We start from the raw sequence: 16,056 nt of genomic DNA on the forward strand, positions 1-16,056 counted from the left end.
AGCAGAGCCTGCTAAGGGGAGGGCAGCACTGTTGCCTCGCCACACAGCTCCCTCAAATCCTCCCGCGGATCCCCGAGCATTCCTCGATTCCTCTTCGTACCACTGAACTTCGCAGTGACTTCTCTCAGGCTCCTCCTTTTACCCCCTTCAAGTCCCCCTAACATTTAGATCCCCTCCCACAGATTAAGGGTGATAAAGCCCAAAGACTCTGAAAGCCACTACTACAGGAGGAATTTTTGCCATTTTCTGATCCCATCGAGTCTCCAAGTGGTAGATCTTACTACTGTGTATGGCACAACCACCTCAGTCGTGTTAAGGTACATGCACCAAGAAAGAAAGGTAGTTATCTAGTTGCAGTCCCTAGGCAGGTATGAAGGATCAAGTGCCTTGAATATTCACAGAGCTAATAAATCATTTTTAAATCATGTCTTGATATATGCAACTTCTTATTGTAACTGGAGAGATATTAACAACATAGTTATTGACATGAAAGATTATGCAGCAGAAAAGGTTACCTTCACTGTCTTTGAATTTCTTGATAGCCACAATTTCATGTGTCTCCTGTAAAACAAAAGCAAAGAAAGGGAAATGAGCAAGATCTGTTGTGTTTTCTCTTTTTTATTTACCTGATGATCAGACAAAAAAACCCCACAGCATCCAGAGAAATTTCACAATGCAAACCAAAATTTATTAAAAATCTGGTAAATACCTCAGTGATCAGGCCAAATGCAATACAAAGCCACATGTAGCAGATATGTCACAATTAGGAACCCCAATATGTACCAGGTATCAATTACTTTTTCAGAAGCGCTGTCCCTGTGACTCTCGTTGCTTAGTTATTCTGAAAGTCAAACAATCTTTTATCTAACCAAAGCATGAGTCTGGGTGCTTATCTTTGTGAGCTGAAATGAAAATACTGTACTAGCATGTGGCAGACTAAGGCTTACAATGAGACCTGTAATTTTGGTTGCCAAAAGTTTTTGGGCTTTCAAGTTCAAATATCCACAAAGAACATGATTTTAGAAAAGTAAATTCTCAGTGTCTGCTTAAAAAAAAAGTTGGCATCTTAAGGGAAGCATATCCAAAATCAGAATCACTAATTGCATTTGAAAGCATTAATCTGTGTTTACTATACGGTCATAGGTGATAAATTCTTAATGCCTGCCTGCCTTTGCATTCCTTCCTCTAGTCTATTCTCACCAAACCTGATCAACATAGGTCACATTTTTCTCTTAAATGAAGACATTTGTCTTGTTGTGGGAGAAGGAACGCGTTTAGCACACAGCCAAATAGCCAACATGGCATCACTAGTGCAGGTTTGTTAAATGCAATGATGCAGCACCTCAATTTTAGCAACAGGATGGGGAAGAAGCTTTAAGGTCACAGAGTAAGGGCATGTGAGCAGACAGGCAGTAGGCTACCTGGGTCACTTGACCAGCTAAATCTAGCTTACACACCTTTTCCAAGCAGCACAGTTTAAAAAAAACAAAAAAACCCACAAACAAACAAAAAAAACCAACTCCAAACCTCCAACCGAATATCCCACTATTAATAGCATACAAAGGCTGGATTGGAAACAGCAATAAAAAGGTGAGGCCCTTCTGGAATGCCTGAAGACATCTGCATAACCAAGTACTGAATAGCACAAACATTTACTCTGTTTTTCAGTTCAAATCATTGTAATACATGAACCTGTAAAACACCTGATCCCATTTAAAATAAAAGCACCTGGAAAGACTACTGTAGATAGTGAATAATGCCTTTTAAGGCCTTTAATTGAAAATCAATACTACTATGAACAAAAATCAATAAAAATGAGTTTGCAAACAAACATATATATATGTGTGTGTATAATTTGCATGTTTGAAAAAAAAATCCTTCCATCATCACTCAGAGCATCTATCAGAAAAACTTGGAAGCATTATGTTGTGCATTGATTTGTGACAAAACTATATCTATGTCACACTGAAGAAGGTCAGTTCAGCAGAAGCAACACATGCTACTAACTCTTAAGAGAGGACTTGCATTGCTTTTCTGCTACCAAAAACTACCCTCCATGTACACTGGTCTAACCTGAAGGCCGATATATCACATAAATTCAGCTGAGATACTACAAAGGTCGAAGCGCTACTCTTTGCTCAACCAATTTACAGAACAGCAAAGAAAGAGATATCAGAACTGAGGAGATAATAGGCATTTCAGGCTCAGAGTGATTCTGACTGGCTTATCTATAGCTTTTATGTCAAATACAGTTCCAAAATATGTTGGTTTAGGAAGTTTACAAACTTAATGGTCTAAACTAAACTGAACAGACTATCTTACCAGTTATATTGTTACTACTAAATTATAGTATTGTTATATTTATTAAATCTAATTATAGGAATAATAGTAATAGTTACTAGCACTATGAAGGAACACTGCTAAGAGGGTGAGTAAATTTAGCTTATTTGACTTCTGATATCTACTTAGGAGACAGATGCTAGAGCTGCCAGGCTCTAGACATGCAGAGCACACCTGAAGTCTCAAACAAGTACTGACATGCACTAGGTGCAAAACAAACAGATACCACATTGCTAAGCCCTGAAAAGATGGACAGAATCAGGGATACAAAGAAAAGCAGAGCTTTCAGCAGTGAGGGAATTCAACAGGGAAAATTCAGACTCCTGTGGGAATCTGAAAGGTTCTTTACAGATCAAATTTAGACTTTGTTACTTAAACTTTACTTAAAAGTCCTCTTGGAGATTTGAGCTCTTTTGTGGATCTGGTTCTCTGCTCCTCAAAAACAGGCCAAATTGCAATTCTCCAAAATAGAATTGTCATTCTTTGAAATATCTTTTTTGCATTTAAAAAAGTTTTTTTCAAGACTGTACTCTGAAACAGTACTGAAAACAATGTTCAGTCTGATTACAGAAATCCCACTTAAACAATAAGTCAGTATCCAACTTCTAGCATGGAAAATTCTCATATCTAATTAATGTATCATCTAGGTAGATAAGCTGTTACTAGTTGATTCAATGTTTGAGACTTCAATGAATGTCAAGAAAAGAAAAAACTCACATAATCCTACATATTCTGTGCTCTTTATGGAACACAGGATATCCTTTCTGATCTCTACTACTTACTACTACTAGCTTATATCATGAAGTATGAAAATTTGAGTTCACTTAGCTGTAGTTCTGCTTCACTCAGCTACATTTATTACTAAGCATCTCATTATCTTGTTCTACTAAAAAATTCTGGCCTCAATATTTCACTTTCTGTTCTGAGGCAACGGCAAATTTGTGAATGTATGAGTCAAATCTCTCTTAGCATTGGTATTACCTCTGCTTATTGAGCACATGTATTATAAATATTCTGTGTTATAAAACTATAGGAAAAGCACTGTTTTACAGCTAAGCATGCAACAACAGATTAATATTACTGAAAACACTTTGTGTAAAAGTTAAAGATGTACACAAACTGATTATTCAGACTACATGTTTATGTGTGTCTAAAATGGGGCAAAACGTGTCTCTTCTCCATGTACAAACCTGCTGATACCATTTAATAAGGGTAAGACAAAAATTTCTTAATCCATGACTATTCTATTTGCTTTAAATATAAACAGAGAGAGAGAGAGAGGAGGAAGGAGATGGAAAAAGAGTATATCCAGTCCTGAAGATGGGAATGACTGCATGCTAGGGCTCAATCCTTTCCTTTACCTCAAAATATGCATGGGAATTGCCTCTGCAGAAAACTGTCTGTCCACTTAGCCAGGGATGAGAGGTGAGTACCCTTATGGGAGCTGAGCAGTTCTCACTGCTCTTCTGCTAGCTACCCAGGAACTTCTCTCCCAGGTTTCCTCACAAGACTGTAGCACCCACTATTTTCTGTGACCAGTATCAAACTAGGAGAGTTCCCTGATTCGAAAGCATTTCATTTTACCTCATTTAAAGGATAGAGGTCTCCTATTTTTCCATTGTCTCTACATAATATATATCGCATGACAGTACTCGTCCAAACCAGTGCAGGAATGTACCTCTCATTTTCTAGAAAAATCCTTGATGTTAATGATGGGAATACTCAAGGAGAAAGATGTTCCTCAGCATAACTCAAGATCTTAGAACTATAACCATTCTTCTCTGGAAAGAGAAACATATCCTACCAAACTATACGCTGTTCTTGAAAAATTAATGTGACAAAACCATCTCGTCATATGTCCTTCACAAAGTTACATTATTCAGCTGTAATTTTACTGCTTCACCCTATATGATTACAAGAATTTCTCAAGCGTGGCTTTTTTAAAGCAACTGAAAGACTACATGTTTATAAAAATCAACAAACAGACAGCAATAGTCAATACTGAGCACATGCCATGAATCAGCAGCATGTTGCTGCCTTTACTCAGACAGTGCTGCTCAAGCAATATCTAGTACATCACATCAGGGTTTTATGCTGATATATTAAATGGCACATTAAGATATGATATGGCATGTTCTGTGATTGGCTCATGTTTTCTATCTGTACAAGTATGAGGATATAAGACCCGAAGACAAATGCATGCTTAACTTCTGCTAGAAAAAAGTTAAATCAATCACATTCTCTACTTATAAAAGTCACACTTTATAAGAATAATTTAGAAGCAAGTAAGAATCTGTGATTTGATCCTCACCAATCCATAATTACATTCATACAGTTTAGTTTGCCACAACAAAGACATACATTAAAAAAATCAACAAAATTCAGCCAAACATATGCTACAGTTCATGTCTTTTCTGAACAAAGTAGTACAGTTTTACTTCAACTTGCATAGGCATTATTACGTTCTTCAACATTTAAGTGTTTAGAATTGATCTTTCAATAATGTTTATTCTAGCACAAATCACAGAATATTAAGCAATCACCAGTGAGGCAACAAAAGCCCATGAAACCATTACAAGACAGTAAAGCATTTACTTTTCATGAGTTGCTTAAAATGAAACTCTTAAAAAACCAGCAAATTCATTTTTCAAAGTTACCCTCAAAACAAGAACAGAAAATATTAACTTTTTAGTCAGTATTCATCAATGTATCATAAGTGTAACATTTGTCATTACAAAAGTCTTTCAACTTAGGCCAAGCTACATCGCAATGCAAGTTCTGAGAGGTAACTGGCATTGTTATCTGCACATACATCAGGTCCTTAAGACCTCGCCCAGACACTGCCCTGACTCCATTTGCATTCTGCCTTAAAACACTGCTACCCTTGGGCAGTCCTTACAGATCAGAACACAGCTTCTATCTTCTTAAGACTTCTAATATTAGATGCTGGAATTTTGCAACATTACTTGCAAAATCTAGTGGAGTATCTTAGAATATTCTCTGTAGAAGAGAGAGATGTGCAAGATGATGGATTCAATTTCTGTTTTCAAACCATTTGATATTGGAAAGTCATAGCACTATGTATTCTTCTACACCTTCGGAGAATACTTGAAAGAATTTCCCTGAAGAGGTGTTTGTCTATATTTCTCCCTTGAGAAAAACTGTAATTCTATTTTTTCAGTTAAAAAAACCCCACACTTGGTTTATCTATGGAATATCACCCTTAGCATAGGCGAACTTCCAGGAAACTACCTCCTAATCCAAAAGTCCTCTTTATTTTTCAGAAGACACAGACCCTGTGTTAAATAATGGCAGAACAGTATGTCTGAGTTATCACAATGCCTTTATTTACTGGAAAATTGATTAGAATTTTTCTGACACATACATGTTACAGTTTACTTAAGAAGCAGCATCTCAAATGAATCGCCACAAATCAGTTTTATCTCTTGAAAGCTCAATGTTCTTTAGTAACTAGCTAAGTGCAGAAGACTTAATGGAACAAAGATTTATATACTTCATGTGCCCATTTTAAAAAAGATGGCCACACTGTGTCCTAGTTGAGGAAAAACAAAAGGAGGACTAGAGAACGCTTGAGCCACTCTGGACCCACTGGAAGATTTCCAAGGAGAAACAGCTATAAAAGCTCACAGCTATTCCACTGGGGAAAGAAGCATAAGAAACGGCTGAAACCTTTAGCTACCAGTTTGTCAGGAAATGACAGTAAGCATGTGCAATGATGGAAAGAGACTATTTCAAAAAACTGCAAGCAGATTGAAACACTTTCTCTGATTTCTTTATCTATGTCTTTCATAAACACTTGCAACAATGGTGTTGTCTGTTCAGATGTTACCAGTAAACGCCTGCATTACCCATTTTATTCCTCTGGTTTACATCAAGTGTAATTTAAGGGAAGCATGAACAGCAAGCATTTCTCACCCAACCATTGGATGAATCTGTAAGCCAAATGAGGGGCCCATCTGTATCCAGAGGCTCACAGATCAGGGCCCCCCTCTGTACAGCCTCTCTGCCACAGCCCCCATGGCAGGCACAAGAGAGACCAAAGCGTCCCCCCTCTGGTGGCAGAGGCTCGCCAGACTGCGGTAAGTTTAGAGACTCACAGGACAGCTGGGGCTGGAAGGCACCTCTCAACCAGTCTTGAATGTCCCCATCCCCGGAGATACCCTGAATAGCCTTTGATATCCAAAATCCAACACAACAAGTTTGGTAGCAACCTGCTGTAGCTGATTCTGCTTTAAGCAGTTATTAGGAGGCACACCTGAATCCTGAGGAGCACATTACAATGTATGCACTTCAGATTCTTCAAAAACTTGAAATCTACCAATTTATGGTTTGGGTTTTTTTCCTTCTACTTTCCACAGAAGTTACAAAGATTAATCTTAGCCTTGCAGGCTAGTCCCTCCCACTGTCATTTCAGCTGGGCAGCAGTGCACGGAGTGATTCAGAGCAGAAGTACAGTTAAGGAGCTCTTGGTCACCTCTGACGAAATGGAGGAAGCAACGTCCCTAGGCTCCCGAGGAAGCCTGGGAGGACTTGTTTCTTTATATTGAAGTTAGCTCTGTGCAAATTCTCCCTGCCTCCTCTTTTACATTATGTTCAATGCTGGCTCTTCATAAACATTGGGAATTAGCACTTTCCTTAACCCAAGGTTATAACATTAGCATTTAAACAGTCCTACAATGCTAAAATACTACCCTGAAAAGAACACTTGAAGGATGTGAACCCACTCAGTATTTTCTACCAACTACTAGGCTGATGATAGTGGTTAGCATTGAAACTTTCATTGCTTCAAATGGATTTTTCACATTTATTCACAGTTTTCTCCAAGCAAGAAAGTAAATACGTATTCCCAAAGAATTTGTACAGTAGTGTAATGAAAAGAATGTGGAATAAAAAGCAGCTTTTGAATACTATAAATGCAGCTGTTCTGGCTTTTCATGGTAAACTAGTATTATTGCAGCAAATTTTTTAATAATCTGGCCTTCATTTCATCCTGTTATGGCACTAATCTGTATCATTTTACAATTTGACAGTATTGTTTAATCACAAACCTAGATGTAAAACAGAATCCAAATTCAGCAAATGGCTATAAAATTTTTCTGATACTGAAATGCCAATAATAGTCATTTCAGCTTCAGACCTCAGTCCTCTTCCAGTTCTATTTGTTGTTTTTTTTCTCTGTTAACACTGGAAATTGTGAACATTTGTGGAATAAAAAAAATCAAGCTATTTATAAATAGCATAATACTGCATTGGGCAGATACCAGCAGTATTTAATTACTTCTTATAGCATAATCTTGACACTTGGAATACAAGTGATAAGAAAGTGGAAAAAGCAGGAAGGCAACCTGTACTACCTTTATGGCTTCCTTTAAGATACTGTTGACTCCACAAATGCAGATGTCAGCAAGGCATTTATAATTACATTGCATTTCTTAATTCTTTGTTATTACTAATGTAATGCTCCTTCCCTGGGTACTTTGTAACTCAAGAGGAGGTAGAACTTATTGGAAAATGTTTCTTTTGTTCTTTTTTTTTTTTTAAACATGCATCAGTACCAAAGTCTTCAGTATTATTCCAACTTTGAGCATCAAAATTGTTTCAGTGATTAGCTAAACTTTTGAAGTTCATCACAGTTCAAGCTTTAGTTCTGCAATTGATAGAATTTATCTGGTACTTTCACAATTTAAATTTTTCTCTTTTTTCTTATCAAGAGTCAATAGTGTTTTCTTTAATCTGTAAAACAAGATTTACTACAAGCCAAAGGCAAACTTGTCAAGCAGGTTCCTGAGGCCAAAACTCTTCAGGTGGAATTCAGTTTCAGATTGAGATATCTTATTTAAATTCAGATCCCTGCATGTGAGTTGTCTGTTCAAGCTTCTACTACAACAAACAGAGCTGGAGAGCTCTAAGTTGACCAGTCACTCAAGACATGATTCAGTAGCTTAAACATAGGCATCTAGTAGTGTTCAAGATTCCCTAGGTATCTACAACACTCACATGGTACTGGCAGAAATTACAGGGGACTTACAGAGATGCATACCTCCTAGAGCAGAAGCTAGAGGTAAGGCATAGCTTCCCAGGTATTGCCAATAGCAGTAGGAGCTTATCTTTAGGCAACTGAAATGCACCTTTCGTCCCCAAAGAAGCATGAATTTAACTTCCCTCTATTCCTTGACTAGATTTCCATTGACTATAGAGGGAATTTAGACACTTGTACAGGTGCACACATACATACCTAAATTTGTATCTTAATCATACCATCTTTCCAGGTCTACCAGCACATGAAAAGAAAATCAAATCAAAGCACATATTCAGTTTAAGCATGTATGGGAAATGCACGGAAATCACATTTGGATTTTACAATCACGGGTAATATTGGCTGGAATGGGGTTTTGTTTGTTTGTTTCTTTTAATTAAAAAAAAAAAAAAAGTTGGTCCCTTCTCTTTTCATCAAGTACCTCACTCAAAAGTCTCCATCACCTTTCAAAAGACAATCAAACCCTGTCCTGCTGCAAGGACTGAGTACCTTTGGATGCTGCCCATCTGGTCCCATTAAGCTGTATGGGCTGAGTTGCTGGTAATTCATCTTCTTCCTCAGCCCTTTCACTAAGCATAGAGACCTGGGAGACTTTGCTGGTGAAAACCAAGGCAAAAGCGGCACTTAGCACCTCAGACTTTATCTGGCTCTGCTGTCACTAAATTGGCTGCCCCACTCAGCAATGGGCCCACACTTCCCTTGTTCAGCTTTTTCACTACCAAAGTAGGAATAGAAGCCCTTTGTACTGCCATTGCAAGTCTCGGCTCCTGCTGAGCTCTAGCTTTCCTGACACTATGCAGATCCACCCAAGCAATGCTTCCAAATTCCTCCTTTGCAGCCTATGTGTGCTTCTACCTCCTGTATACAAGGTTTTTTTCACTGGACCTCCACCATGAATTCCCTGCTTAACCAAGTCAGTCTCCTGAGAAGTCTACTTGCTTTTCTAAGCACTGAGATGGGCCCATTCTTGTGCTTGAAGGGTGTTGTTCTTAAAGGACTGCCAGCTTTCCCTTGCCTTTTAGAGCTGCCTCTCATGAGCTCTCCACCCACCAGTTTCTTGCGTACTCTCTGTTTAAGGCCTGTATTCTGTTACTTTTTTCCCCTCTCAATGTATTAATGATCTTGAGCTCCACTATTTCACATCCATTGTAGCCAATTATAAGAATAATCTGGCCGACCCTTCTAGCACATGTGTCAAGCAATTTTCCCCGATATCCTCCATAAATCTCTGGGACCACTTACATCCCCCCATGTTGCCCTTCCAGCAGACACCAGGCAAGTTAAAGTCCCCCATGAAAACCAGGGTCTGAGATTCAGAAACTTTGTCATCTGTTTAAAGGCTTTGTCTACTTCTTCACCCTGATCAGGTGGTCTACAACAACGTCCCTAATGCCACAGTTTCTGGTCTCACCGCTAATTCTGAACCATTCTGGCTCTCAACCAGACTGTCATCCACCTCAGAAAAGACCTCCATGTATCTGAGATACTCCTTCACACAAAAGGAAACCTCACCCCTCTATCTTTTGAGCCCACCTTCCCTAAAGCACTTGTATCCATCCATCATATAAGCTCCAGTATTAATTCTATTTTAATAATTTTTAAATACTAAGTAAATTTTCATTTTAGAGTGCAAGCTAGAATAGAATTTCCCAAGCTTAGTTTGCTCAGTTTACCATTATTTTAGAAAAAAAAATTGTCTATCTTGGTGCTGAAGGAAAAAAAAAAAATAGCAGCAGCTACTGTCATTTCCACACTGCAGACTTACACACAAGGTTTGCCCCAACTTTAACTTTCCCTCTCATGCACAAATGGCAGCAACAGCTCCTCTGTATTCTGGAGTGTGCCTTAAACCACTAGGTGGTAATCGTCTATTCAGATACCAAACAGCCATTCCAGATCTGCTCTGGAGCAGAAGCAAGAGCCATGGTTGAGGTTATTTTTGGTTTTAATACATTAATGTGAAAGACAGTATATTTTAGTAATTATAAGCTTTCCACATCTGGGGGAAAGCCCAAGCTACAATGTTGTTCTTGTCTAAAATCCTAAAGACGAGAGGTTTTATGTTTAGTGTTCCCAATTAAAAAAAAAGTTTTAAACTGAAAATTGTTTTTTTTCCCCATTTTGGGCTTGCAAAATAGTGTAACACTGTCTTGTCTGTGCAATTTAGTAGGTAAAAGGTGTTACTGAATGTAACCAATACCTTTGGTAATCTGGTCTCAGCTTGTTGAGAGGTTTGGCTATGGAACATTTCATAGATGTCTACATCAACCCTAAGAATCTGCCATTCCACGTCCTCTCTGCAATAAGCTATCTCCTTTCTCCTCAAGTAGCACTAAGGCTCATAAACATCCCTTTCACTTCTTCCAGATCTTTAATGATAACATTTTTGTGTTTTTCTCTAGGGAAGGGATGATAAATTTGAACAGGAAATGCCACCTGTATTTTCTAGCCTCAGTTCTTTAGCTACTTCTTCCATTAGACAACAATATTATGGAGAAAATATTTTTTCTTTTTCTCCTAAAGATTTTGTGGCATTTACAAGAAACCCATCTTTTTGCTCTCTAGTTGGGGTTTTTTTTCCCCCCCTCAAGGGATATTTTTGCTGACATTATGCTCTTATCAAATCTTCTAACAGGGAAAGCTCTATAGGTGCAAGTTGGGATTATCTTCTTGTCCTCAATTTTTTTAATTGTTTTAGCATTATAATAGAGCAGGATCATTTTTCCTGATGTTTTATTGATCAGTTCTCCTCCCTTCTGACTCCTTCCCTACCAGCCTGATAGATGCTCTGCAGAATCCTGAATCAATGCTCTTTCCTACTTCCCCTTCAATTTAGGTATTTTTAAAAAGTTTTTTCCAGTCTGTATATTGATATGTGTTTCAGTGGATACCTTTGCTTCTTCTCAAAGTTTCTACATTCAGGTTTGCAGAGAAAGAAAGGCTTTTCTTCTCTGGAATTATACAGGCAGTGCATTCTTTGGATAATAAGAGATAAATTCTTGCCTCTTAAGAAAACTGCCATTTTGCTCTACCAAGCATTTAAAATTGCATTCCTTTTAGAGGTTTTCTCTTCTTTATAGAATAGCATTAAGGATTAAAATTCGGTCCAAACTGCTTAAAGAAAAGACAGCAGGCAAGATTCATACCTCAAACACATACGGGTTTTACTGATCACTGTTGCAGAGGTCAGAGGAACAGGAGGGCTGCCTCTACACCAGTTGCACTGTAATTTAACTTGAGAAGCAGAAGGCACATGAGAAAATAAAGGAATCTACACCCAAGGAAGACTTCTGTTACTACTAATAGATGAAGAAGAAACAGCAGCTAAGTCTTCATAAAAATAGCATTGCTACAGAAGAAATTTCAGTTTGGGAGCTAAATTGAGGAAGAGAGTTTGTGGACTTATTTCAGGCAGTTTCTGCAGCATCCAAAGATTCATGACTAGATCAGTATATCTTCCCTTATATCTCAAAAAAAAGAGAAAGAAGTCTAAACACCACATAAGTTCCAGGAAGATTAAAAAAAGCTATTCTAACAAAAACTGCCCCTACCAATAAGACTATCTAACACATCCCACTTTTAGATCTCGCACACACACATGCGCTTTTGAGCCAGGAAAAAAAGATACCATGCAAAATTTAGGTTCACCGTGAAAGCTTGCCCAAACATGAAAAATGAACACTTCTTGTAAAAAGGGGAAGGAAAACAGTGTCTTGATCTCACCAAGTTTATTGTCCCAAACACTGGAAACAGTATGTGGGGGGAGAGGATAAAAAAGTGCAGAATGAAGAGCTGAGGGCCAGAGAATACATACAATAAAAAGACTAGAAAAAGAGGCCAGACAAGTGCAGGCTGAAAACAGATTGGATGACAGAACTGGGATAAGGCACCTGGACTCAGAAGTTAGTATTAAAAACAGCCTAACAAATAAGCAAATGAATCTGTGAACATCTAAAATTTTACTGGAACCCAATTTTACTGAAAGCAGAAGAATGGTAAGAATTCAGAAATAGCTGCAAACTCACTAAAAGCACAGAACAGCCTCACTCCACAGCATTCTGGTATGCACGGGGGATGAAGGCAACAGGTTACTAGCTACACCATCTCAAATACTAGAAGCTGACAGCTGTGTGACAACTGCGTGGGTATCCATATGGTGTTATATGATGAATTTTGTATTTGAGAAGTCTAGAAAACTATGTGCAAAAAAGTAAGTTTATCACAGTGTATATAAGCAGTATTTGAGGTGAAAAGGTAGCATTCTTTTATTAGAACTACTGGTACACGCAAAAGAAACTGAAGCCTTTCTCCAGGTCTAAAATAAGAAACAGCAATCTCCAAAGCTAAATTTAAACTGAGAATATATTCTGTGTTTAAAAAGACTCAATAAATCTACAGAAAACCTCAAATATTTCCTAAGGTAGAGTCCATCTCATTTAGCTTTAACCAGCTAAGAGTTATATATCCAATGTGCATCATCAAGACTTTCCCCACAGCTAGTAAAAGCAGGTGAGGGAGAGAAGATTCAGCCAGGAGGTTACTGATTTTAAGCATTTCCAGATGGTAAGAATTGCTTTTCAGATGTTGCACTCTCTCAATTTATATAAACTAGGGAGATGGGTTTTGCAAGGCCTACGCACTGAAACAGTGGGTGAGATTAAGTCCACCCAAGTTACTTTGCAACTCTTTTCTCTGTATGTTTTATTTTTTCGTGCATGCAGAAACTTATATGCATGTATGTGTTTTTAAGGTAGATTTCAGAAAAAATGATCAACATTAGTAACTTAAGAGATATTAACGTCTCTGTATCAGTATTCTTTGAGCTCCACTGCTACATCCAGTATCATCACAGTCCATTGGATTGCATTTGTAATACACATGCTAGAAACACAAATAACGTATTCCCAACTGTGCTACTGAAGCAAGAACATCTCCATTGCCAACGTAACTGTGCAGCATCAATTCTCACATCCCACAAAGCAATCTGGCATAGCTAACAGTAAGACCAGAATTTCTGAAGCTAATCCTTCTTTAACCTGCACATTAGAGAATAAAGTACATGTTCTCTAGTGAGCATCTTCATGAAGCTGTAAATATCTCTGCTATGAGCTTTGCATTTCCCTTTCCTGGTATAAGTGAAGGTACTACCTGAGATCAATAAAGCTTTAAATGACTTGGAAAGAAGGCCCCATTAGAAGTAGTTCCTTTCCTTCTGTTAAGCTTGCAGCAGAATGTTTCAGATAAGATCCCTGAGTACGAGCACAATGATTAACATGAGAGGTTGTCATAAGAAAAATATGGATTTAGAATGTATGTTATATATTGATCTCCTAGAGCTGTATTTCTCTCAGTTTCAAGGCACTAAAAGATTAATTTAAATGGAAGTGAAAGATAAAGTAACAATCGGAAAAGCTTTAGGAATCTTTGTGGACTAAAGGTTTAAAATCTTTTACTTAGTAGAATTACTCATTAATATTTAGTAACAATAGTGTTACTTCAGATTTGATTAGGGGGATACAAAACATTTAAGATTACTGGAAAAATCCAACAGCTAAAACTGTACAAGTGAGCTTGGAGCTTCATTGCAGTACTTGGTCTAAACTAGATTCAGATATGAAAAACAAAGCTTCTTCAGAGTAATGTTGCTTTCTGTCCTTTGTAAACTGATAGAGTAGCAAGCCTTCTGCTGGTACAGAGTGTAAACAATAGATCTAACAGCAGTTTGTTGAATAGCATTTGTGCTTGAATGTACTACATCTGACCTGGTTTCATTATAACACGATTCTGGATGTGAATTTATTTTTATTTTTTTAAACAACTTTACAACGTAAGATTATATAGCCAAAGCTCTGGGTGTGATGAGTAATATAAAAGAATGTTAACAAGTGAATCATTAATTACCCTAAATCCAGTTAAGATCCTCACTGAAAAAAAAAAAAAAAAAAAAAAAAAAGAATCAGTCTCCTCACACAGGTTTCATTCAGGTAGTACAGTGTGAATAGTCAACTCTCACCACTTCTTCAAAAAAGAAAAAGGTGGCATTGCAGAATGTTAATTGTTAACCTACCCTAACCTAATAATCAAGAGAAAAAACCCAAACAAATCCACTGACAAAAGATCCCTGGACCTAATTATTCCTTTACTTTTGTCTTTCCACAGATTTATTCTTTGCAAGAATAAACTATGCCCTCATAACTTGACTCTTACCCAGATATTTTCAGAAAAGGCATGTTCTCCCATCGAAAAATTCTGGGACTTATTGTTTACTGTAGAAACAGAGCTACCAAAATTAAATAGACCCTTCATTTTAATGTCTTTTTTTTTTTTTTTTTTTTTTTTTTTTTGTTAGATAGCTCAGAAGTGGTAAAAGATTGCCTGCCTTCATGCAAACATATTCAGAGAAAAAGCACTAGATGCTTTTGTAATGAGGATGATTTTTTCAGAAAGTTCCTCAAACATGATCTTCAGACAAACAGAAGTGAAAACTGAGAAAATATAATCAAAAGACTTCAGTTGTGAAATTTTTTATCCAGATTTTGGTTAAAGACTTGTACATTCCTGCTGAATACTTTGATAAAACAACAGAAACATTGCCATTTGTATTTCATATTGAGGCACAAGTGTTCAGTTCTCCTAATATTAATAAAAATAAAAAGGACCAGCATAACAGTGTGCTTACTAGTACACATAAAAACCTGCTAAGAGGCAGCAGAAGGAATGGGCTAGTATCAGTTTCTAAAACGAACCAGAAGAGATCACTTGCTCTTCCACTAACTCATTAACTAAACAAGTGTGTGTGTATACACTCGTGCATGGCTCTGTACATGTACACATGTGCAACTGAAAGGATGTTAGTCAAGCAACAGAAGCTAGTCTTCAGTAATATGAATTTAAAAATACCAATTTCATTGAAAACCATAGCGAATAGAAAGTGAGAAATACTATAGACAGGCTGATCTCCCTTGATTTGCATTGCTTCCCTGATACTGACATAATCTGAGAGATCTGGCTTGCAGTCTCTATTTTATGTGATCTGGGGAATGTGGATGAAAAGGGCACTACATCCCAGAACTTCTAAATAGAAATACCACCACCTTTTTTTTAAAAAACAAACCAACCTGCTAGAGTCCATGGGATAGATGTTCTTTGGCTTCTCTCAAGTTTTCCTAAAGGTCACTAGTGAAGTTCCTACTGATTCTCTTTTGCTCCCCAAATAGGTTCAAATCCTTAGCACTACAGCAACATTTATAGCAGTCGAAGCATGAAAGACTTAAAAAATCAGAGCAGGTTCAGAGCCCAAGCTGCAATTCCACCAGATACTATCTTGTATACATTTCTTAACACCATTCTTCACTAGCTGATGCTTTGAGGGGAAAAAAAAAGGGTAAACACCACTTGGATGAATTTTTCACACAAACAGTCACAGGAAATTTGATGCTGTAGAAGAAGCAGCTACTCAGCTTTACTCTGCAGATGGCATTGCCTCTAACATATTTCTGTGCATAAACATGGCATTACTCCATCTCTGTTGGAAATGTTAATTGATTTCAAGAAGATAGCTTGCCTCCCGGTCAAGATGTGTACTGTCAAAAGAAGAGGTAGGTGTAACCAGCCAACCAAATTTTTTCAGTCCTATGGAATTTTATCTTTCCACACCT

General features: G+C 37.5%; 1 protein-coding gene across 3 annotated transcripts in view; it reads right to left on the bottom strand.

Annotated features, from left to right (window-relative positions):
* CDKL5 (cyclin dependent kinase like 5) overlaps positions 1-16,056 on the bottom strand; it is a 131,443-nt gene that overhangs the window by 48,686 nt on the left and 66,701 nt on the right. For all 3 annotated transcript variants that reach the window (XM_049834839.1, XM_049834841.1, XM_049834840.1), the window contains exon 4: positions 516-561. In XM_049834839.1, coding sequence (XP_049690796.1) covers positions 516-561 — 46 coding nt within the window. The remainder of the gene's footprint in view (positions 1-515; positions 562-16,056) is intronic.

The sequence above is a fragment of the Accipiter gentilis genome, chromosome 32 (assembly GCF_929443795.1).
Source record: "Accipiter gentilis chromosome 32, bAccGen1.1, whole genome shotgun sequence".
In the NCBI taxonomy this organism is placed as follows: domain Eukaryota; kingdom Metazoa; phylum Chordata; class Aves; order Accipitriformes; family Accipitridae; genus Astur; species Astur gentilis.